The 23972-nt window shown below is 40.0% G+C and overlaps 1 protein-coding gene across 5 annotated transcripts in view; it reads left to right on the top strand.

The window, feature by feature from the left end:
• The window catches only part of SPEF2 (sperm flagellar 2), a 200400-nt gene extending 180648 nt beyond the window's left edge, over window positions 1–19752 (top strand). For all 5 annotated transcript variants that reach the window (XM_032278967.1, XM_032278968.1, XM_032278966.1 and 2 more), the window contains 7 exons: window positions 96–202; window positions 908–1090; window positions 3400–3492; window positions 6411–6590; window positions 13162–13407; window positions 13579–13701; window positions 19605–19752. In XM_032278967.1, coding sequence (XP_032134858.1) covers window positions 96–202; window positions 908–1090; window positions 3400–3492; window positions 6411–6590; window positions 13162–13407; window positions 13579–13701; window positions 19605–19694 — 1022 coding nt within the window. In that variant the 3' untranslated portion in view covers window positions 19695–19752. The remainder of the gene's footprint in view (window positions 1–95; window positions 203–907; window positions 1091–3399; window positions 3493–6410; window positions 6591–13161; window positions 13408–13578; window positions 13702–19604) is intronic.
• The last annotated feature ends 4220 nt before the right edge of the window (window positions 19753–23972 follow it).

Here is a 23972-nt window from a genome sequence, read left to right as displayed (position 1 = left end):
AAATGATTTTTCAAATACTCATTACATTTATTTTAGCAAAAGAAGAAAAAAAATCACCTAATCTAAGTAGCGAAATATTTTTTATTGTATTATAGGCACAATAGGAAATAAAGCATTTACTGACATTCTCATCGATTTGGTGACCTTGAACCTTGGCACAAACAACTTACCTAGTAGTTGGATGCACCTGACCCAACCTGAAGTAAGCTTCTATGTTGTTTGAGTTTTAAAGCTTTAAGCATTCTTATTTGATCAATGAATCAATAGTTCTAAAAATAATGAGTAACTTGCATAGTGTCTGGCATTTCGTAGGCAATCAATGAAACATGAGTAAATAAAAACATGAGTGAACTTCCAGTTAAAACATACAGTATGCACATGCTCAATATTTGAAGAATAAGTGATGATCTGTCACTGACATATTATAGAGACCGTGAGGCTCAACCAGTGAGTTTCTTTCTATAACTGCCAGATGGAATGAGCCTAACTAGTAATAATAGATAATTCTAGTTGTTCTCGCTTTTCATCATAACATTTTCCTTAAGAGTGTTCAGAAAACAGAATGGTTAAAGGGCAATCCACCATGGGCTGCAGAGCGTTTACACAGGCACAGCTGCAATTTCTATCTCTCTTCTGTTAAAAAGGTACAAAGTTAACTGCAGTGATGTGTGTAAATTGATGGCATAATGGTAAACAAAAATCACAAATGTAAAGGGAGCAAAACATGAAACACTTTCTAGGTGCTGTCTGGTGTGGCCTGGTTGGTAGAATAAAAGAAACAAAAGTCAGAACTGACTCTGTGTGCCAGTGAAAAGTCCTCCTTCTTTCATGAGAAACTCTAACTATGAAAACGCGAGCGAGTAGAAATCATGTAAATATTCCAAAGACATTTCCTGTTTTCTTCTAGTTACAGGAATTAACATCCTTATTAACAGTCAACTCGGAATTCGTGGACTGGCGGAAGTTCCTGTTAGTAACCTCCATGCCTTGGCCCATTCCCTTGGAGGAGGAGCTCCTTGAGACCCTTCAGAAGTTCAAGGCTGTGGATAAGGAGCAGTTAGGCACCATCACTTTCGAGCAGTATATGCAGGTTGTTACCAGCACCTATGGCATTGATAAAACCAGAACACTTGTGACCTAAGATGTGAATTACTCACTGATGTTACATTGCCAGGTCTCAGACCAGTGCATTGCTTTTCAGCTGCCCACGTTTAGGCATCCAGGGGCAGCAAAGGCAGTGTCAAAGTCCCAGGCAGAAGCCTGGCTTCCATCCCCAGGGAAAGGATCTGAAAAAGTCAGAACTTCCAGGAGAACAAAGGGTTCTGAAAGCAGTTACATAAACTGCGTTGTTCTTCTCCTGAGTTCCTAACCAGTGGTTCTTATCCTTGGCTGTACATTAGAATCATCGGCAAAGCTTTTATTAAACCCAGTGCCCAATACTCCCAAAACAGAAAGAACAATGATCACACACACACACACACACACACACACGGAAAGGAGCAGGTTTTTTTTCCTTTGGGGTGAGAGGGTGATGAATGATGACATTGTTTTTGAGAAGTTGAGTTTGAAATGTCTGTGGGAAATGAAGACAGAAATGTCCAATCTAATGCTGCCTGTACAGAAGGGATCACGAGTCAGTGTCATGTAGGTGGTTATTGAATTTATGAATGTATGAGATCACTCAAGGAAAGTGATGGATAACCCAGTAGTGTAATATTTGGCCATTGGACATGGCAGGTGGGATGTAACTGGTAACCTGTGTTACAGAAATTTTGGTGGAATAATAAGTACAGAAGCTACATGGCAGAGGGGTGAGGAAATGAATGGGTCTTTAGAAAGTGAAGACAAGAAAAGTCTGTTGATTTTTGAGAATTTTGAGTAAGAAAGGAGTAAGAACAAAATTTCATAACTGAGAGGGGGCCTGAACTACTTACTTTGTCTTTATTAATGTCATTATATTGCTCACCATTTCACATTGCTGGTCAACATGAAAGAGGGAACTTTCAGAAGGAGCTAACTTTGAAACAGAGTAATATTCTCAGGTTCCTGTATCCCACATGCATTTCACCAAAGCATCCCTTCCTGCTTCCCTTTTCTTCCTTAATGCATGGCCTGCTTTTTTTTGAGAGAGTTCTGAAATTTCCAGGCTCATAGAGTTGAGCCAGAAGAAAAAACACAAATTATGATGAGGCTCTTTCAGGGCTGATCAAGACAGTTGTTCGGTTATTTGACCTCTGCTACGTTTTTGCTAAGGTGGTTTTATTTAAAAGCAAAAGCAGCAGAGCAAAACTTACTCTGTTTGCATAGATGTCTTAAGATTTTAAATAGTGTGCACTCATGAAATTATTGACATTCAGTTATTTATTGCACGTGGCAACTAACCTAGGATATCGATTTCAATGTCCTTTTGCACAAACACGATAAGAACAAAGGGTGTTGGCAATTTTCACCAAAGTGCTGAGCCAAAACCAGAAAACTATTTTACCAAAAGTGTGAGTTTCTTAGAGAAAGTTGGATGCTGTGTTTAAGAGAAACTCAGAACTACTTCTTTGAACACTGCCTGTGTTTTGGGGAACAGTTGTTTTCTGAGCTGTGCCCTCTCCCTTTCCGCCGTCAGGCCCCCTCCTCTGAAGCCCTCATGTGGAAAGGCCCACTTGACCAGCCTGCATGCCTTTCACAGATTTTCAGCACTTCGCAGCTCACTGTCCCTCCCCCACAATGTTGTTTCAGTGAAAACATCAAAATAACCTTAGGTCGAAATTTCGTAAGATTTGTTGAAAACAACACATTAGGACAGTCAAATAGTATGCCTGCATTGCGGAAATGAAGTTCTCATTGGTGTCGGTTATAGACTGAGACAGAGGGATGTCATGAACGAGGTCGCTGAGATCTTGAGTCAGTCATTCAGTTACTTAACAAAGAGTTTTCTAAAGCCAACAATGTAACCAGCACCATGCAAGTCTCCACAAACAGACAGGACACGAACAGGACATGAGGAATGTGAACTATTTTTAATGGGGGCACAGACTCCTCCAAAATGTGACTAATCCAAGAGTGATACAGGGAAGTGCCTCCCAGCTTCATCACACGTTCCAGCAGTTAAAAGTGGCTAGCACTCTTAATCTATGGACATTTATTTATAAATTATGTACATATGCTACCACACTAATACATTATGAACGTTATCAAAGATGTGGAAATAAAAACTACAAAAGAATGAGATAAAAAGAAACGTAGACGGGAGTTCTAGTATTTTCTCCTAAACCCCTGTGGTTTCTGCAGCCTACCTGGGAGACATCTGCTCTAGAGACAAGATTGGCACAATCTCTTGTGGCTTTTAGAGGAACATCTCTGCATAATACATACTTTAATGATTTTCATTTTTATTTTTTTATGTAGGCTGGTCTGTGGTTTACAGGAGATGAAGATATAAAAATTCCAGAAAACCCTCTTGAACCCCTGCCATTTAATAGGCAGGAGCATCTTATCGAGGTAATGACTGAGATCTTTAAAACATTTGGCATCATCACACTAATCATTTTCTTTGCATTTCCTTCCACTTGTGCTGCTTGCTTTGACTGCACCCCGGCCCCTCAGTTCCTCTGCTGTCTCTCCAAAGTGCAGACACTGGTGCTCATTGAGGAGGCAGTGTAGAGAAGCCCTGGAGAGGAGGCAGGGGCTGGAATCTCAGAGCCCTACTGTGAACTCTCTGAGTGATCCTGAACAATTCCACAGCCTCTCAGAACTCACCTTCCTCATCTGTCAAATAAGCTAAGTTTTTAACACATTTGTCTCTAAGTTTCCTTCCAATTCTAAAGGCTTAGGATAAAATTTGTCATTTTACCAATGTCCATTTCTCTTTAATTTTGTTGCCCATGGTCCATCAGAGCTTGCTGCCCTCAATATTATTATTATTATCCTCAATAATAGCATTTTATGAGTCTCTGTTTCTGAGGCCACAGTGAAAGTCCAGACCTTAAAAATCTCAATGCCACTCTGACCTCAGTAAGACATGAAAAAAACTGAATGGTAGATTTAGACATAGATCTGTATGATATATAGATTGTTGAATTTCTAGCCAGCCATTAGTTCCAAATTGTAGTACAAAATTGAGCAAGACTCCAGTTGTGACCTTAAATGGAGGAACTTCCTTCAATTGGATGCATATTTTTTGAGCACCTCTGCTAGATGCTCCAGGAGAGCAGGTAAGAGAAAGGGTCAGAGAGTTATCAAAAAAGTCCAAGATATAAGGCTGGCAGTTGCAGGGGCAGTATTTGATGTGCTGTCGTTTTTAATGAGAAACTGAAGGACTGAAAACAAATTATCCTGGAGAGTTTTGGAATGGTCTCTATATGCTTTTGTGAACAAATCTGCCATCAACATAAACAGGTTCTTCATTAGTTGAAAGCAACTGGCAGTTTGAATATTATGCCAAGTGAAATCTACTTTCATTTTCAGCCAGAAGTTTTTAGAAATGTCAATCAAAGGCAGAGTATTTGAGCTGTTCACTTGGCAGCAAAACACAAAAGGATCTTTTAGTACTTTTGGAGTAGGTGGCTCCCACCTGCTGCTGGAAGATTATGGGAAGGCAAGGAACAAAGTCAGAGGCAGAGGCAGGAGTGTGGAGCCTGAGTAAAAAGTGTTGTAATGGAACAAAAGATGACTGATGGGTGTGTGTGTGTGTGTGTGTGTGTGTGTGTGTGTGTGTGTGAGTGATGTCCATATGACAGAAAAGGTGAAAGAAGTGGTGTTTTCCATCCTCCCCCTGGGTGTCTCTGAGACTCAATGCTCAGAAGTTACATAAATCTCAATGTTCTCACACTGAGATAAAAGCAGAGATTTCACTGTTTACAAGTTTTAAGGTATTCGTGGCATTACCCAACCTCTCTGCACCTTGGTTTCTTATCCCTCTCTGGTGGGGCTGTTGTGCAGAGGGAGTTTCTGTGTGTGGTACTCTTAGAACAGCAACTGACACATAGTAAGTCCTATGTAAGTATTAGTAAGCAAGCTAAACGTTTACTATACATGGTTAAACTGTAGCTAACTGTCAACCTGCTAAAGAAAGGTGGGCAAAGAGAAAAAGTTAAACAACAAAAGATATTTGTTTATTTACTTGGCTGTAATTAGAATACAAAATTAGATTACAGGCACCCACCACCATACCTGGCTAATTTTTGTACTTTTAGCAGAGAAGGATTTTTGCTATGTTGGCCAGATTGGTCTCAAACTTCTGGCTTCAAGCGATCTGCCCACCTTGACCTCTCAAAGTGCTGGGATTACAGATGTGAGCCACCGATACCTGGCCTCTCTCATTTCTTTGAGACATTATTTAAATTTTTATTGGATTTGCCAAATATCAGAAATTATTTTTCCAACTGTATCTTCATTTATCCCTAGTTAAACCTGTTCATAGTTGTAAGGGGTTTTGGTAACAAAAAATAACATGGTGGAAATACCTTCTGGCTCTAGAAACTTGCTTCTCAAAATATCGGCCAGAACCAGCAACATTAGAAGTACTTGGAACCTTGCTAGACATGCAGAACCTTAGATGGCCCCAACACCATCTAAGGTGTTGAGGCCATATACCTTAGATGTATTCTTAATCAGAATACACATTTTTTAAAAGTCTCCCAGTCATAAATATACATTTGAGAAGAGCTGGAAGGTAGCAGTCTCCCCAAACAGGCTGCTTAGGTGCCTAGGTGTGTTCTGTGTGTTCCAGGGCTTGAGCCTCTGCTTTGGAGAGCCCCAGAGGATAACAGACTCCTGAACACTAAATCCTCATGCTGCCAAAAGCACAAGACACTGTGTCAATGCCAGCTCAGGCATTCAGAACGAGAAAATTACTGATCTGCTGTTTGGTGCTTAGTGCACTCTCTGCCTGGATGTGAAGTCACTTAGGGTCAGTAGCTTGAGTATGAAGTCCAGAGCAGGTGAACCAGTTCAAAGACTTTTTAATGGCTAGAATCCCAGTGGCTTTCGACATCCTTTCCTTTCCCTCCTTTCACTCCCCACAGAAAGCGATGGACCAGAAGCCTCATATTTAGGGCCAGGGCCTAGTTTGTCTCAATAATGCTGAGGACAGATAAATGGGTCCTTGTGCTTGCGGTTCCCTTTTCCTATTCAATGTGCAGCCCCCACTACCCTTAATTAGTACATTATTTCCTACATATATTAGTAGCATTAATTAGCACACTATTTCTTTTACGTTTGCATTCAGGGCCTTACTTTTACTGCTTTTTTTCTTAACATTATTCGGTTCATACCATTCATTGTATGTTAGCTTTACTAATTCAACCCTCAGAAGGTAACCTGATTCCAAAGCTCCTGGAGGGATTCTTCACTGCCATGACTAACTACTAACCACCAGAGTGCACCCATTTTATCTTTGAAATTCTTTTTGTGCGCAGTTTTTCTTTAGGCTATTTGCTGACTCTGAGAAGGACCCACCCCAGCTTGACTACACACAGATGCTGCTTTACTTTGCTTGCCACCCAGACACCGTGGAAGGAGTCTATAGGGCCCTCAGTGTGGCTGTTGGGACTCATGTCTTCCAACAAGTCAAAGCTTCCACTCTGAGTGCAGACAAGGTAATTGCATTCCAGAAATAAACTAACTATAGGGTCTGGAGGGGATACCTGAAGATCTTAAACTGACAACAAGGACTCTGTTCTTTTCATCTCCATATTTGCCTGGGGGTGTCATATGATGCTTTACACATACTTGGTCTTCAACAAAGCCTTACTCAATTGGATTAAGACCTGGGGACCCAATTCCCATCAGACACTTTTATAGTAAAATTAAAATTTGTTCAAAGTGTCTTGGTGGAATCCAACTTTACTCTGTAAAGGATAGCCTTTATTTGCATGAGTACTGATCCTGATAAATGAAACAGAAATGGGTCTCAATCCAATCCATTTGGGATTCTGTGTAGAAATTGTAGATGAAACAAGTTCAGGCCTACATGCGCCACACATATATGTGACTTAGTGTTTCGGGCCAAAGCCCGGCCACCGGAAACCTGCATTTTATGTCACCTGTGTCCAAAGACAAAGATGCTTAATATCTGATTAAGATGCCACCTCACCTTCCCCTTGAGATCTCAAAGGCGTTGGCATTCCCTGGATTTTGGGATGGGGTAGTCTCCAGAAGGGTGCTAAGTGACGTGCCTCCTAGGTGCCCATTTGTTCTTGACATGGCTTTTGGTTTTGTTCTTTGGGGACCAGAGCAGTGGTTCCATCTGATGGGACCTTGTTTCTGCTTTTCCTTTGTTGAAACAGAGGGGGAAAATATGCTGCCCAGTCCAGACTCCTCAGACGTCCCAGCCACACTTCTGTCCTCCCTACACATACTTGTTAACGCAGAAGTAGTCTGAAAGGAATGAGAGGTTTCTGAATATCTTAATTAGATATTCATGGGAGGGAAGAGATAAACTCTTAAATGCCATCCTAAAGTTTGACCCTGCGCATGTGGACAGAAAGATCTCCTTCGCATTCCACCAGAGCCAGAGTGAGGCCAGTTACACACCTTGTGAGCTAATAGCTCTTCAAACCAGTGTGCTATAAATACTGATTCAACACACAGCAGCAGAAAGATCAGCCAGGAGTGTTTACTTCCATTCAAGAATGCTGTCTTCTTTGACAGTAGAAGCCCAGTTTAAAAGTTTCCCAAATAAGGGGCCAGGCTCAGTGGCTCACACCTGTAATCCCAGCACTTTGGGAGGCAAAGGTGGGTGGTTCACCTGAGGTCAAGAGTTCGAGACCAGCCTGATGAGTATGGTGAAACCCCATCTCTACTAAAAATACAAAAATTTCCCGAGCGTGGTGGTGTGTGCCTGTAGTCCCAGCTACTCAGGAGACTGAGACAGGAGAATTACTTGAACCTGGAAGGCAGAGGTTGCAGTGAGCCAAGATCACGCCACTGCTCTCCAGCCTATGGGACACAGCAAGCCTCTATCTCAAAAAAAAAAGTTTCCCAAGCAAATAAGGAGTTAGGTATGATGTGCATTCATGGCACTGCATTTGCCACTTTACCAGGGATGTTTCTGTATCTCCCTGTACGTGGGGGTTCCCTAAACTAACTCTGGATCTATGATCTAAGCCCAGATCCCAGCCTGCTGTGAGGGCTCATTCATGTCTGTTTTTCATCACCTCAAATAATGTCAGACCCGCTGCTGTATATTCCCATGGTGCACCCTGCTTCTCCTACAAGATACTCCTCACCTGGCAATGACCTCCTTGAGACCTGCTTCTCTCTAGATTCTAAGCACCCTGTGGAGGGAGAGTTTGGTGGAGAGGAGGCATCTGCCTTGTTCTGAGACCCTGAACTTGAGGCAAGGCCTGGCACAGAGCTCAGTAAACACTGCATTAATTAATTAGTCCATTCACTTTGTAAATTATGCTCTTTGCATAGTCCCAAAAGAAGCCAAACTTGCTCTCCTGAAGGGACTCAAATTGCCCTCATTCATATGAAAGAGAATGAGAGAATGATGCACCAAACAGGAGGGAGCACAGAACAAAAGGCAGATGAACATGAGGCTTTGCCAACCAGAAGAGGTGTGGATGCCCTCTCCTTCCCTGCCTCCCTGCCATTACTCCTGTTACTCTCTCTACCTGCGGTACCTTTCATCACATCTCTAAGGATCTGAGGTCTCCCCATTATCCAAAGCCTAGGCAATGCCAGACCTTTCACAAAGCTTCCCTTGACAGCACTGAGCACTCTTGCAGCAAGGCCCGGGTTATAACCAGAACTTCCCTGGCAGGCAGAGCACCATCATGTACATGCATTCGCTACTTCCACAAACATTTATGGAGCACCTGTGTGTGCTGGGGACCACTCTTGATTCAGGGGTATGGCAGTGAACAAAGATTATTCCAGGCAGGAAGAAGTCAGACAATAAACAAATAAGCAAAATAGAAACTACATCAAATGTTGATAAATTCTATGGGGAAAAAAGAACGCAGGGGGAAAATACAGGCGTTGGAATAGGGGTTGCAGTGTTAATTAGGGTGGCCAGAGAAGGCACCTCTGTGAAGAGACATATAAACAGAGGCCTGGAGAAGGTGAGGGAGAGAGCCTCGCAGGTCTCTGGGGTATGAGCACTTGAAGTGAAGAAAACTGTGCAAAAGCCCTTAAGTGCGGCCATGACTGGTGTGTTCTGAGAACTAGGGCTAGCCAGCAGAGCTGGAGACGAGCACGGAGGAGGAGAGTCGTAGGGAAGGGACGTGAGAGGGAGAGGACCCGGAGGGCTAGCTTTCACTCTGTGCAGGATGAGAAGTCACTGGAAGAGTGCAGTCACCTGGTTTCACTATGTCAGGGTCTCTCTGTGTTGAGGAAAGACTATAGTGGGCAAAGGAGGGAAGTAAGGAGACCTAGGGCTTCAGGCAGGGCGCCACTCATCTATCATTTCTACTGCTAAATGGCTCCTGCCTTGAGTTTGGGACATCTTGTTACCCATCTTCATGTTCTCTGAAGTAGCAGCTTCATAGCCAGAGCTTGATTAGTATTTGTGAACATGACCAGGAAAGAAGGGAGAAAGAAGAGAGGGTCAATGTAATGAACCATGGTAGAGAGGAGAAAAGCAGATATTCCAGGCAGGCAGAGGCAACAGCAGACTCCCGGAGGCTGCAATGAGCAGGAAAGGCCAGGAGAAAGGAAGCCTGTGCTAGAGCTGTTGCCATAGCAACAGACAGCTGTCTCTGGGGCTGGCAGCCAGGCTCCTGGCACAGGAAGACGCTTAGTGCCTTCCATCCCTGAGTGCTGCATTCACCGTATGCCTGTGTTCCCACCCAGAAAGCAGCTCTCCTTGAGTGATGCTCTCAAGAGCTCCTTTAAAATCCAAGGGCATTGTGGAGGAACTGAACCCAGAACACTGCACAGCTGAGATTAAGCCAGTGGGTGGGAGGTGGAGCCGGGGATGGAGCGCAGGGCTGTCTTACACACACAGGCCTATTCCTGACTTGGAGTGAATCCGAGGAGCCTTTGGAACATAGGAGCACCCCACCTCCCTCATTCTCAATCACTCCTCATCCTCTCCACCCTGTCTCCAATTGTGACACTCCATTTCTGTGTCATTTCCACTGCGTTCCAGTTTCCTGGGCAACCCTGTCCCGAGAAGCCATAATGCTCAGAAATAACACCTCCAGCAGATTAATATTCACTTCCAAAATATTCATTCAGATCTCTGATTTTCTTTCTGCACAAAAAACAGGAAATCTCCCCAGCATTTCATTCTTCTTTACTCTATGTCTACTATTCATGCTGATTTTATTCAATGTGGCTCAGGCCTTATGTTTAAAGTCACAGCTTCTTGTGTAATTTAAAAGGTACTTAAGAGCAAGGCATTTATCAGTAATGCACTAATCTTCGTGGATCTTTAAATAAGTGACATTTGGGAAAATGGTCCGTTCTGCCACCTGTGTGCTGTGGGGTTAGTAAATTGTAAGCTTGAAATTAAGTCTTGCAGAAACATCTTGGCAGGAGCGTTTGAGGCCCTGGGGTGGAACACGCATACATTTCTATGCCCTTCTGGTCTTTGAGGCTTTGCCCACATTAGTCACAAGAACTGACCTCTACGCGGCCATCCAGGATGTGGAACTGGGCTGACTGAATGATAAAAATGCATGGTCAGGAGGACACACAGGTAGCGCTCTGGGGACACATTTGTTGGGAGTCCTGAGAGTTAGCCAAGTGTGACATGGTGCTTGACAGCACCACAGTCTGTTCCTCTGCTTAGATAATAATGTGACGTCTGTAGAGCTTTGATACCACTAATAATTGCTTATTCAGAAGTACTGGCTTTTCTCCAAAGTGACATCACTGGTTTTGTTCCTGCACCCATGTTCAACATCACTGGCTTTCAGAGTCTCTGTTGAAGAGAACCACCTCCTCTTACACACGTTTCCCTCCCTGCAGGACTGTGCCAGCTTCTTCAGCTGGATCTCGGCCTCTCTCACTTCCTTCCCCTCCCACTGAGCCACTAAGCCTATTCTATACCAACCCCCTAGAGAGCAAAAATAACAAACATTTAGAAAGCATCCTCTGACACTAATAAGTTAAGGATTATTCACTCCAACATTTCAAATGTTTACATTGCTACCTCTGAATTTTTTTAAAAAATTGTTTATTCCATTCTTCTTACATCAGGCCTCTGGAAAGTAAATTCCTCCCTAATTTTGGTTACAGAGAGGCCAGGTTCCTTCTTTTCTTAGTTTTGGTATCACCTGCTCATCTAAGCAGCTAGTCATTTGCTTACCTACAGGTTCTATGTTTATCTTGGGTGCACAGCACCTATGCTACACTCTGAATAGAAATTTATTCATCCTGGACTCACTCAGAAAGATGCTTTACATCACTGCTATGTTCATTTTACACTCTGAATAGAAATTTATTCATCCTGGACTCACTCAGAAAGATGCTTTACATCACTGCTATGTTCATTTCACTATATTAGCTGTTACATTGCCCGGGAAAATTATTATTGATGGGTAGCCAATGCAATAATTCCCAAGCATCCTGGGTTGAAATACTAAAGCTGATTTTACATTTTTGCCGTGTAGCATTTGGTTGTTTAAAGTGAATCAAAGGCTGGAGGAAAATTATATAAATATTTATATTTGATGCCAAAATCTTCACCTGTTAGAACATTCCCTCTCTGTCTTTCTTTCTCTATTTCTTTTTTCAAGCTTAAGTTCCCAACTTAACAAAGGATATAGGGGCCCAATTAAGGCAAAGTGACCACACAGAGCTATAGCAAATGTAACTGCCTTCATTACACTGCCCACTATCCCTCCACATTCCTTATATGAGCATATGACTACCAGAGGCTTAATTTTGTGCTGCATCATAATCTTTTTATACATGGGATTTACATGACTATTTAGAAAGAGCTTGCACAATCTATGCACTTAATACTTCTACTGAATTGAATATTTACAGTATTGGCACCCTCCTAAATTAGCATTTTTTTTTCTTCCTTGGAATGAAGGAGACCAGATCTCAGATGTTCTCTGACATTTGGCCCCCCAAGATGCCAAATGCTCCTTTCTCTCTTGACAAATTATCAAATATTGAAACATATATAAATACACACATGTATGCACACTCATATACATACAAATTTACTAGAGAATGTAGGAAGCATAGAAAAAGGAAATTGTCTATTCCACTACCCAGAGGTCACCAATGTTAACTCTTTAATGCATGGCTTTCCATTTTCATCAATAGTATAGATATATAAGCAAAATATCCCACTATGTGTATTACTTTGTTTTCTGCTTTCTTTTTGCACTTATTCCATCATAAGCATTTTCTTTTGTCATTAAGAATTCTGCTAAACCATCACCTTTCATGGTAGTATAATATTCCTTGCAGAAACAGAGTTTCTATTACCATTCACCCATTTTTTAGAATTATACATTTTCTATTTTAGCTGTAACACTGAATGAACAGCTATATACAAAAGTATTTGTGCAAATGAATATTTCTTGAGGATTGATTCCTAGTTCTGTAACTAGTGGGTCAATGGTAGGATGCATAAGAAAGATATATACTTTCGGGCTTTTGATACATAAGAAATCAAAACAATTTACTCTTCATCATACTCATGAGTGCCTGAGTTCATGGCTTTTGGCCAAATTTCGAAAGGCAGCAGTAAAAATCTCAACATGATTTTGTATATTGGATTTGTTTTCTATTTTGCCTTCTGAGTGTTTAGTTGGGATATCCTCCGGTGTCCAAAGAACTGTTTCTGAAGCTCTTAGAATCTATCAAGCTAGAGCAATTGACTTGCCTTAGCCTCTCAATTGCAACCAATTTCAAAAGGAAATCTTGTTTAAAACCTGTATACATGTGTATATCTATATCTAAATACAGATGTTGAAATACCTGGCAATGTAGTCAGCCCAAGAATGTATGAAGATGAGTAGGACACACCCCACACTATACAATCTTCTGTACACTACGAGCAAAACTGGTCTAGAATTTTGACATTGTGATTTTCAAGGCAGCTAGTGTATTCTCCTCTAGACTGTTTAGCTAGTTTGTGGTAGGCTCTCTCATTCATGAAAAGTGTGTGGTGATGAAATTGGTATATTCTAAAAGTCTCCATTGGTGGAAAAAAACTTCAGTTTAATTTCATGTTCTCTCATTTTAACTTTGCAGACCTCCTCAACTGATACAAGTCCAATTGAGGAATCTGCTGAACCAGAGGAAAATGCTGCAAGAGAAGAAAGGAAATTAAAAGACAACAGGGAGGAAAGGGAACAGAAGGATGAAGAAATTCCTGAAAATGCAAACCATGAAAAGATCTCCTTGGAAACGCTACTCAAAGTGTTCAAAGGGGGAAGTGAAGCACAGGACTCCAGCAGATTTGCCAGCCACCTAAAGACAGAGAATATTTATGCAGAGGTTGGTTTTTTGGTAAAAAGTTGGCCTGAATTCTGAGCGTATTTTTATGGAAGTGCTCTCAAAATATATCATTGCATAGATATTATACAGAATCCCTTTCATAAACACAACCATTTTTTAACATCTACAGGATTGTAAGGTTGATTAACTTCATTTTTTTCTTCTTTAAAGGGCTTTGTAAAAGCATTTCAAGACCTAGGTGCCAAGAACCTGGAGCCAATTGAAGTTGCTGTTCTCTTGAAGCATCCTTTTATTCAAGACTTGATTTCAAATTATTCAGACTATAAGATTCCTGTGAGTATTACCCCAAAGTGCTCTAATTTGGTTGGGCTCAGGTTCAGGGCATGCTAGGATGTTTCTGAATGTGAGCTGGCATGGAGGAGAAAGAAGCTGGACTCTGCCAGGCCACACCGGGCTCTGGAGAAGCTAAGCTAGTAATCATATCAAGCCAGAAAGGTCAGCCTGAAATACCCAAAGCACAGCAAGCTCAGGCACAGTGGACAGGTGGAAGTTAAAGTTGGGTGGGTGGCAGTGTTAGGATTGTCATTCCAGCCATGTAATGACCCTAGACTGTGATTGAAGAGTTTGGAGAATAAGATTTCTCCTGCCAAAAAGAACTAACCAAGACCATGATCTCCAGCCAAGTGCTGACATATTCATTGTATTCTAATCACACATGGTGGTACACATAATCTACGTAGTGGAAATGATAGCATGTGCAAAAGGTTGGGCACCACTTCCATCAGGAAAACAGTGTGCAAGATGGAGAAACTCAGGATAAAACCAGAGAAACTGGACAAGCCCAGCAGAAGAATGGAAGAACTGCAAAGAATGGAAGAGCTCAGAAATCACATAACCACCAAGCAAGTCTGAACCACACATGCTAAATGTGCATCCACCACGACTAGCCCCAGGTCTTTCACAGCAGGGGCTGAGGAGAGAAGAGGCTGACACCAACCCCCTTTCAGAATGTAGCACTACAACCCTCTCAGATACCAGCTTATCATGAAGTCTCCCTGTTTGGCTCCTGTAAGTTGTGTATTGAATTACAAAGGGTTTGCTGAGTTGAAGATAAAAGCACTTTCACTTTGGTAAAATGTAGATTGTGTATCCTGACTTCTCAGTGATGACAAGTTAACATTTTGCAGTTTTCTTTCCATACCCACAAATGAAATTATTCAGGCTTAAATATCTTTCTTTGTGCCTAAATGTTTTTGTTCTAAATTGCTGGTCCTTTAAAATACTAAATTATTAATATTAAAATTAACTTTATTCTCTGTATTAGTATAACCGAAGTTGATTTCTAACAAGCTAGCAGCTGTTTAGACACAGGGCCTATGCAGTAGTGAAATATGGTTACAGCATTTAAGAATACAGGCTCTGGGAATCAGGTCATAGGACTGAATCTCAGGTCTATCTCTCAGTAGCTCCCTGACCTTAACTTTCTCTTAATCCTGGCTTTCTTGTCTGTTAAATGAGGATAAGACATTCATATTCAAAGGGTAGTGGTGAGGATGAAGTGAGGTCATGCATGTAAAGCACCTGACATGTTATCTGACACAGGGGAAGTGCTACAGAAATGATGAATTTTAGTAGTACTATTCAATACTGAGCACCTACTACTGAGACCCATAGTATACGCTTCCATAAGAGAGAGAAAATTGAGTACATAAATTAGTTACTCCTCTCAAAAAAAATTCCACTCCTTTTTGCAAGATAATGTTTACATGCAGGAATTGCAAGAAAATGATGCAAGTTAAACAAACCAAGTGCAAAATTGTAGGAATTCAATACATGACATTTTTGTGCTAGAAGCATGGAGGAAGTCTGCCCAAGAAGGAATAGCCAGGTCTTGGATGATGGCTATGGTGTGGGAAAGTGGAGAGAGGGAAAGGGAAGGTCTACGTAGATTTTGCTGTTGGAGTAGGGAGGTAGCAGAGTCCTAGGTGAAGGGAAGGTCTAGAGAAAGCATGGATGCAGGACTGCAGGATCCCCACCCCACGAAGAGCCTGGGAAAGGTGTAAAATGATCCCATTAAATTTTGTCACTCAAGGAAATGTGGATTCCAAGAAAAGCAAGCGAGAATGAACAGGTTGCTGAGCAGGACATGATGTGATATTAATTTGTCCCTCCCCAGGCATTCCTTGGTCTCTTTACCATATTGTGCCATCATGTCATCCTGCACAAAGTAGGTGTCTTAGGCCCATCGCTATAGACTGCATTTTAGCTTACATGCTCTGTTGCACGTATCAGGGAACAGCTATCTTATATTGAGCTAGTGAAACGATTTGCAAAATCCCTTGAGATTATATAAAATAGGACTTATTTTATATTGCTGGTAACAAGTAGGAGCATAAAAATGATGCCACCATTATTTTCTCTCATAATGGGAAGAAGACTCCCAGAAAGTCAGGATGATTTGAGAATATCTTCACTCTGACCAGAGTGATTAAATATGATGCACTTGCAGAGAAGATTCTATTTGACATTTTGCTGGAGAAGAGAAAATAGCCAACAGATGGCTGCCTACAAGAGTCAGCCTTTCTCAGTAGGTGTTCTGGCTTCCTGGGAAAGCTGGCACCCACAGGACTCCTTTTAAGTTACACTTTCCTCTCATTTCTGAAGGAGTGTCAGCAATTCACAATTTTAACTGAAGTGCTATTGGCATTTGGAACAGCACGGTTCCTCTTTGGGGAGAACTGTCCCAAGCGTGGCAGAATACCTAACATTTCGGGTCCTACCCACTGTATTCCAGGAACATCCTGACATACTGACCTCCAAAACCACCTCCGCCTGCACATTTCCCTAATCTTCCTTGGTGCACAGTACCCCTTTGGCTGAAAGTCACCCAGCTGCAGTGTGTCTGTCTTCTGTTAACCAGTCTCACAATACGAATAGCACGAGGCATTCTCATAGCTGAGAGTTAGTGAGTTCGTTCATTGCCAGAATGCTTTTCTAGGATATGCCTGAGTCATCTACTTTAACTCTCACTTCTCACGTCCTCCACACCTCTTCCTGGTCACTCCACCAATGAACCTAATTCAAGGCCAGTAAACTACCACCAGTGGGACTCATTCATATGATGGTCCATCAGGAAGAGTTGTGCCCATGTTCTGAGAAGCCTAAGTTCTGATATTTACAATGAAAAAGGGTCCCTTTCCAGTAAGGTGTTCTATTCTCATTTTTGCTAATAAAAAAAGAGGAAGGAAGGGATGGAAAGAAAAGAATCTTTGAAGACTCGGACCACTGTACTCGTCCTGTCATTTTTTGCTTCAGATATCTATGTACAGTAAATAGATCACATTTTAAAATACACTTCAACCACGGTGATGTCATTTGAAGATCTTTCAAGATAAGAAGAGCAAAAGCTAGAGTGTGGTTTTTCAGGTTAAAATGTTGTTTGCTATTATAAACAGGGGGAAGTGAAGGTTGTTGCCTAACAGCTTTATGTTTACAAGGTTTCTGTTTAGAAGTGGCAACATTTTAAAATACACGTTTGAAAAAAAACTGAGTATGCATAATTGTAGTAATATATTTAAGGTGGACTGGCTTTGTGGTTATGAGAGTGGGCTCTGGAGCTGCACTGACTGGGTTCATACCTATAAAATGTGTGGCTTTAGGCAAGTGACCTCAAAGTGCCTTGGCGTCTCCATCTGTGAAATAGGGCCAGTTATCATACTCACCTCATGGGGATTTTGTACAGATTAAATGATATAATACATATAAAGTGCTTAACTCAGTTCCTGGAAGATAGAAAGCACTCAATAAATGTGAGATACTATTACTACTACTACTACTACTACTACTACTACTACTACTATTACTGTTAGGTTGGTGCAAAAGTAATTGCGGTTTTTGCCATTACTTTAAATGGCAAAGAACCACAATTACTTTTGTACCAACCTACTTCTACTACTACTGGTCTGTCTGTAGTAGTTACTGTGCATGAGAAATAATTCTGAATCATGTGCAATATATGTGGATGGACTAGTGAGCTGGCATCTGATCTTTTGAGTGTGCATGTCTTACCCTTGGAAAAAAAGAGTAATTTTTCCTGGTGCAGTGCCATGATGATAAAGGGTCCAAACCGAAGTCCCAGGAAGCCCCATGCGGCACACACCTACACAGAAGTTCCAGATTTTGTGTTGGACATTAGAGTTATTCAGCTAAACTTACTTATTTAATTTCCATTTTCATAGGCCTTGTACAAAAAACTTATTTTCAAATAATGTTCCTAAATTATTAAGAAAATGATTTGTGTAAATATAAAAGACCAGTGAGGATATTGGAACTGGGTCGTTGGTGAACAAAGTTAATTTCCTGTGATATATTTATAAATGTAAATGCATAAACAATTTTCTCTGAAAGCTTAATAACTTTAGTTTCTTGTGATAAACATAGGCTCAGTTATTATACATTTTTAAAACAAATCTGTAAATCAAACATATTACCTTATAATTGGGTTTATATTCAATGGAAGGTAGCAAGAAACTTTTTCATATTAAAATCAGAGTATCACCAGAAAATATCTTATAAACAAATGAATCAGGACCCAATTACATTAGGATAATATACCTATAATTATAAGTGTGAACTGAAGGAGGCTTTCATCCCTCTTTGTCTTTAAGATACCTGACTTTAAAATATTCTCTAAGCTTCTCCTTTACCTTTATAATAAAATATGATGGCTGCTTCAGTGCTTTTTGTTTTCAAAGCACCTGTGTCAAACATTTTCTGACTTTCACAGGGTTTTCTCCATTCGCTGCTACTGAAAATTATGGCCCCTGATTTCAGCTATAAATTTAGCTAACTCTGGTTTAAATATATCTGGAGCTTATCATTTTCCCCATGCTATGGAGTGTCAGATAATTACAATTTAGCTCATTCCTTAATCCTCAAATTAACTTTTGATAATATTAAAATAACATTAGTTATTATAAACATACTATATAAAGAAGCCATGTTACTAAGAATTGTAGTGGGCTGGGCACAGTGGTTCACATCTGTAATTCCAGCACTTTGGGAGGCTGAGACGGGAGGATTGCTTGAGGCCAGGTGTTTGAGACAAGCCTGGTTAACAGAGCAAGACTCCATCTCCACAAAAAATCTAAAAATTAGCTGGACATGGTGACATGTGCCTGTAGTCCCAGCTACTTAGAAAACTGAGGAGGGAGGAATTCTTGAGCCTCGGAGATTGTGGCTGCAGTGAGCTATGGTCATGCCACCTCTCTCCAGCCTGAGTGACAGAGCAAAACTCCATTTCTTAAAAAAATAAATAATAAATAGAAGAATTGTATTGGGTAAGACTAGAAAAGTCAATGAGGAGCAGCTGTTCTTTTCTACTTGGTTCACTTAGCGTTGACCTTTGGCTTCAGGAGATCTGTGTTTTCAAGGAACAAGATCTCTAAAGAAAGTGATTTACCATGATTCCTCACGGTGACTGGTAGAAGCAATGCATATGTCAATCAGAAGTGTTATCACAGAGAGTGAACAAACTTGTGTCTTCTTGAGTAAAATGATCACAGTCAAATTGAAACCTTTGAAACCCAGCTCTGAGAAATAGGAACTTATATTGTTAAAACACTTCCCTAAATTTGTGAAATAAAAAAGCTAAAAACTACCTAAATGCAATTCTGTATTTTTCATGTGTTGGTATTCCTTCTACATTGTGATAATCGTTTAAATATATTTTGAAAAATATCTGTGATTTAAGATGTAAGATAGCTGGATAGTAGATGAAAAGCAGATCATTCTTTCCCTGCTGTTTTTTAAATGAAAGAATGAGACAATTTCAGGAAAGTAATCTTGTTTTAAAAGTCTACAAATCTATAGACATGATTCATTTAGCATTAGCATTTCCTTTCATAGAAGGTGAATACTGTTGTTTATTCATTCATAAGGAAATAATCTTTTAACTTGCCCATTATATGCCAAGGTCTGTGTAACTGCTTTAACAAATATTAATTAACCTAATTTGAAAACTCCATTATTAAGTGTGGAAACTGAGGTTCCATGATCTTAGCTTTCCAAACATACAAGTAGTAAGTCTCAGGGTGTGATTACAACTAAATGGAGATGAGTTTTCTCAGTGGAAGAAAATAAATAAAAGCTAGTTAATGGTTGCCATGTACTATATGATTATTAAACCTAAATGCTTTATTAGTATTTGTAACTTCTCTTTGAATCTTTTGTCTTAGGATATTAAAATAATCCTCCAAAGGAGTGAACATGTACAAGGAAGTGATGGAGAAAGATCACCTTCAAGACTTACAGAAGAAAAGAAATGAAGACAAAAGAGTGTGATTTCTATAATTCAGCAATAAATCTTCCAAATATTAAATGTGACCATGGTGTTTGTCATATATGTTATGATTTTAAGTATAGAAATGAATCCAGTTTATTATGGGCATTGAAAAGGGAACCTTCCTTAACTTGGAGAATATTTCATAATAAAGAGAGAAAAAAAATCCAAAGTAAAATACAAAGTAACCAGGAAATGCATTTTGAAGTGATTCTGAAAATGGAAGGCCCTAGAATAATATGTTCAAAAATAAATAGGTCATGAAAATTCCCTATGAGAGGTATCTACATTAGGCAGATATAGTGAAAATTCCCCCAAAACTCCACATCAGGATAGTACTTCTAGGTACATCTTACAGTTCTTGCTTCATATACAGTAAAATTTCATGGTTTATTTCAGTAGCCAAGAAGAAGGCTGCATTATTGAACTGCTAATAAAGCTTTGTGCCCACATCTATTCATAATTATTTCTTAATAGAATATATTTCCTTCATAGATAGATGCACAATTTCATCTTTTCACTTGATAAATTGATAACTCAAATTCAATGATACTTATCACGAAAGTGTTTCAAGAGTGGTGATATATTCTTAGTGGCTGAGCTGCTTCTGTGATAACCCCTGTGTCTCCTCACTGGCTGGATCCTCCTCTTCTCCTCAACTTCTGAATGTAGGAGGGCCCCAGGAATCAGCCCTCTTCATCTACAGTCAATCCATCCATTTCCATGACTTCATGGGTATTATAGAGGCTTCCAACACTGAAATTTCTATTCCCATCTTCCTCCGAAATCCAAACTTCTCTGTCTCAATGGCCCCATGTTTTCCACATGGATGGCTGATAGTCATCTCAAACTCAGCACGTCTGAGGAGAATTTCTGATTTTCCTCTTCCTCAAACCTGCTCCTCTAAGTCCCCTTCCATTTTAGGCAACTGCATCCTCCTGCTGTTCGGACCAGAGACCTTGAAGTCATCCTTGAGTTGCCTCTTTCTCTCACATCCTACCTCCAGCCTATGAGCAAATCAGGTAGGATAGACCCTGAAAATGCCTCTAGAATGCGATCTTCCTTAGTCCTTTGTGGCAGGAAGTCTGGTCCAAGCCATCACCATCTTTTGCCTGGATTACTGCTGTATCCAGGTAACCAGTGATCCCGTTTCTGTTCTTGTTCCCTATACAGGCTGTTTTTACCACAGCAGCCAGAAGGAGCCTTTTATAATGCACGTCAGGCCATGTCACACTTCTGCCCCAATCCTCTATGTCCTGTGTCACCCAGAGTCCCTCATTGCCTCTTTGTTCCCATCTCCTGTTCTCCCCTTTCTCACTGCTTAAGTGACAAACCTACCTTGCCCATCTTGGCACCCACTGGACATACTACTGCCGCAGGGCCTTGGTACTTGATATACTCTCTGTTTAGAATGATTTTCCTCCCACATCTCTGCATGACTTGTCCCACAAATTTCTTTGGGTCTCTGTTCAAATGTCACTTTATCAATAAAGCCTTCGCTCACTACCTCATGCAAAATAGAAGCAACTCACCACATCTTACTTCCACTCTTATTTTTTTCCCATTGTGCTTATCAACATCTAACAAACTATATTTATTCTCTCGTCTATCACTCCAATCAGTTGTAAGTTCTGTGAAGCCAGAATTTTGTGTATTTTCTTTATTGCTGTGCCCCAGAACCTAAGACTAAAAACCATACCAGTTTTATGTTCTGTTGATGCATTTGTGGAAAAATCACATTTAAATTGATCAATAAGTCAATAAGCAGCCCAAAGCAATTCTTATTGTTAGTGGAAATTCTATTTCTGCAAAGAGTCACATTTCCTAACTTTGCTTCTTGTGAGTTAAAGTTCACTGGAGGCAGTATTCCCAGAGCATTTGTCTTCAAGCTAATGCAGGAGAGTGACCCAGACGTGTGCTTGGGAGATGGAGAAGAAGCCCTACCTAAGCTTACAAATTTTCAATTTAGCTGATTCACATGTGGACAAACGGTAATTCTAGTAATTCTAGAGAGGGAGGGGAAGAATATCTGAAAACAGAGTTCAGATCAATAATATATCATAAGGACACAGGCAGTAAGCTAATCCACGTTTCATTAAGAATTCAGTGAGACAAGGCAACAGTACATTGCAATAGAAAAACAATAAAGCAGAGCAAGCAGCAATCCTATAATAAATTTTTGGCATAATGCTGTTAAATAGGAAAACTGTAGAATCTTTCTTTTGAGGCCCATTAACTCCTCTAAGCAGTAGGATGGCAACCAGCACACAAAGCGTCTCCGGGTCAGTCTTTGCCAAATCAGAGTCTTTTAACCATTATCAGAATGAAGCAGATCTGGTGACTGAGAATGAACCAGAGTCTCTCTCACTTCTTCCACTGTTTGTACATTTATCTCCTACCTCTATTTGCTTATCATAGCATGATCTATTTAACACACAACCGCAATCTTACCTGACCTTGCTACTACTCAGTTATTTTCACACATCTTTAGTAAACATTTCATTACATTTCCCACAAGCTTTGATCCAAATGTCTTTTTTATTTCCCACAATGTTGATCCCACCACTATTTTCTTTACAAGGGCAAAAAAAAAATGAGAATACCATATACTGAGCACTTGCTATGGGTTATGATCTGTGCTATATTGCCTGCATTATTTTCTTATTTTGTCCTTGTAATAATGCTCTGGGTTTGCCGTTAGTTTCCCCTTTACAGGTAAGGACACTGAGTACCATAGAGGTTAGGTAACTTGCACAGGATTGTCCAGCTAGGCTCTGGCAAAGCTGTGATTCAACCCCAGGAGAGACTAATGTCAAAGCTCATGCTCTTTCCTTCACACCACATTGTCTCCCTTCGAGATGGAATCTCTGAGACCTGTAAGAATATCCAATGTGAGCCTTTTCACTTTTCCTCTTACCTCTAGCAGTGCCCAGCTTTGCTGTTTCGTGTAACCTCTACAACCATACATATTTGCTCCTCCTTCCCTTCAGTCCCAGACTACTAAACCTCTTAAAGCCTAACTGTTTGCTCCTATCATGCTATAGGTTCTAATCCCTCTTCAACCCCCAAAACCCTAGGCTCTAATTATTTCCAATGTTTTCTTTTTTTGTCTCTCTCCTCTGGCCACTTCCCCTCAGTGCATAAACCTCTTCAACACTGAAAGGTTTGGGGAAAGTCCCTTCCCACACCACTACTCTAGTTAGGCCTAGAGTTACTTTTCTCTCTTGCTCTCTGTGTTTTCTTTTACTGCCAGACTTCTTAAAATAATAATTTGCCCTCATTCCTCCTACTATACCAGCTGAAAGTTATTTTTATCATGAAAAGATATTCAATTTTGTCAGATAATGTTTTTCTGCATCTAAAAAATGATATGTTTTCTTTAGTATATTGATATGAGAAATTATTTTGTTTAATTTTAAGTGATGAACCAGCCTTGCATTCCAAAAATGTATTACACTTTCTGTACATAACTGGGTTTGAGTTATTAATATTTTCTTGATAATTTTTTGATATGTGTTCAGAAGAGATATTGGTCTATAGTTTTATTTTCTTATACTTGGTTTTCATAGCAGGTTAATTCTGGCATCGTAAATGAGTTAGTATGCATTCCTTCTATTTTATAGAAGAGCTTATATAGAATTAGTTTTTCTTCCTTAAGTATTTCCAAAAAAGTCTCCTAGCCAGAGTTTTCTTTGTTGGAAGTATTTTAATTATTAATTCAATTTATTTAATAGATATAGGATTATTAAGATTATCTATGTCTTCTTTGGCGAGATATGGTGTCTTTCAAGGAATTTGTCCTTTACATTTAAGTTCTTAAATTTACTGGCAAGAAATTTATAATATTTTCTTATTATTATTTTAACATTGGTAGGTTTTATACTGATGACCCCTTATTATTCCTAATATATGTTTTCTGTGTTTTTTCTTGGTCACTCTGGCTAGAAATTAACCAATTTTATTTATCTTTTCAAATAATCAGCTTTTTATTTTATTAATTTTTTCTCTATTATGTATCTGCTTTACAGCCAATTTTTTAACCCGTAAAATGTCTTGCTTTCTTCTTACTAATCCACTGAAACTTACCTCAGAAAGGTCCTAAATGGCATTTCAATAAACAAATGTAGTAGCAATTTATCTACATATTTGTATCATATTAATCAGTGCCTCATTTTTAAATTTTTATTCTCCTTTGGATTACAAGAGAGACTACAAAATGCCCTTTTACTTCTCTAATTACTTCTCCTTACTTAGTTTATTTTTC

The sequence above is a fragment of the Sapajus apella genome, unplaced genomic scaffold (genome assembly GCF_009761245.1).
Source record: "Sapajus apella isolate SASKATOON/1434 unplaced genomic scaffold, GSC_monkey_1.0 scaffold11, whole genome shotgun sequence".
NCBI lineage: Eukaryota > Metazoa > Chordata > Mammalia > Primates > Cebidae > Sapajus > Sapajus apella.
The sequence above is the reverse complement of the archived record's forward strand: the minus strand, read 5'-3'. Positions and strand labels throughout refer to the sequence as shown.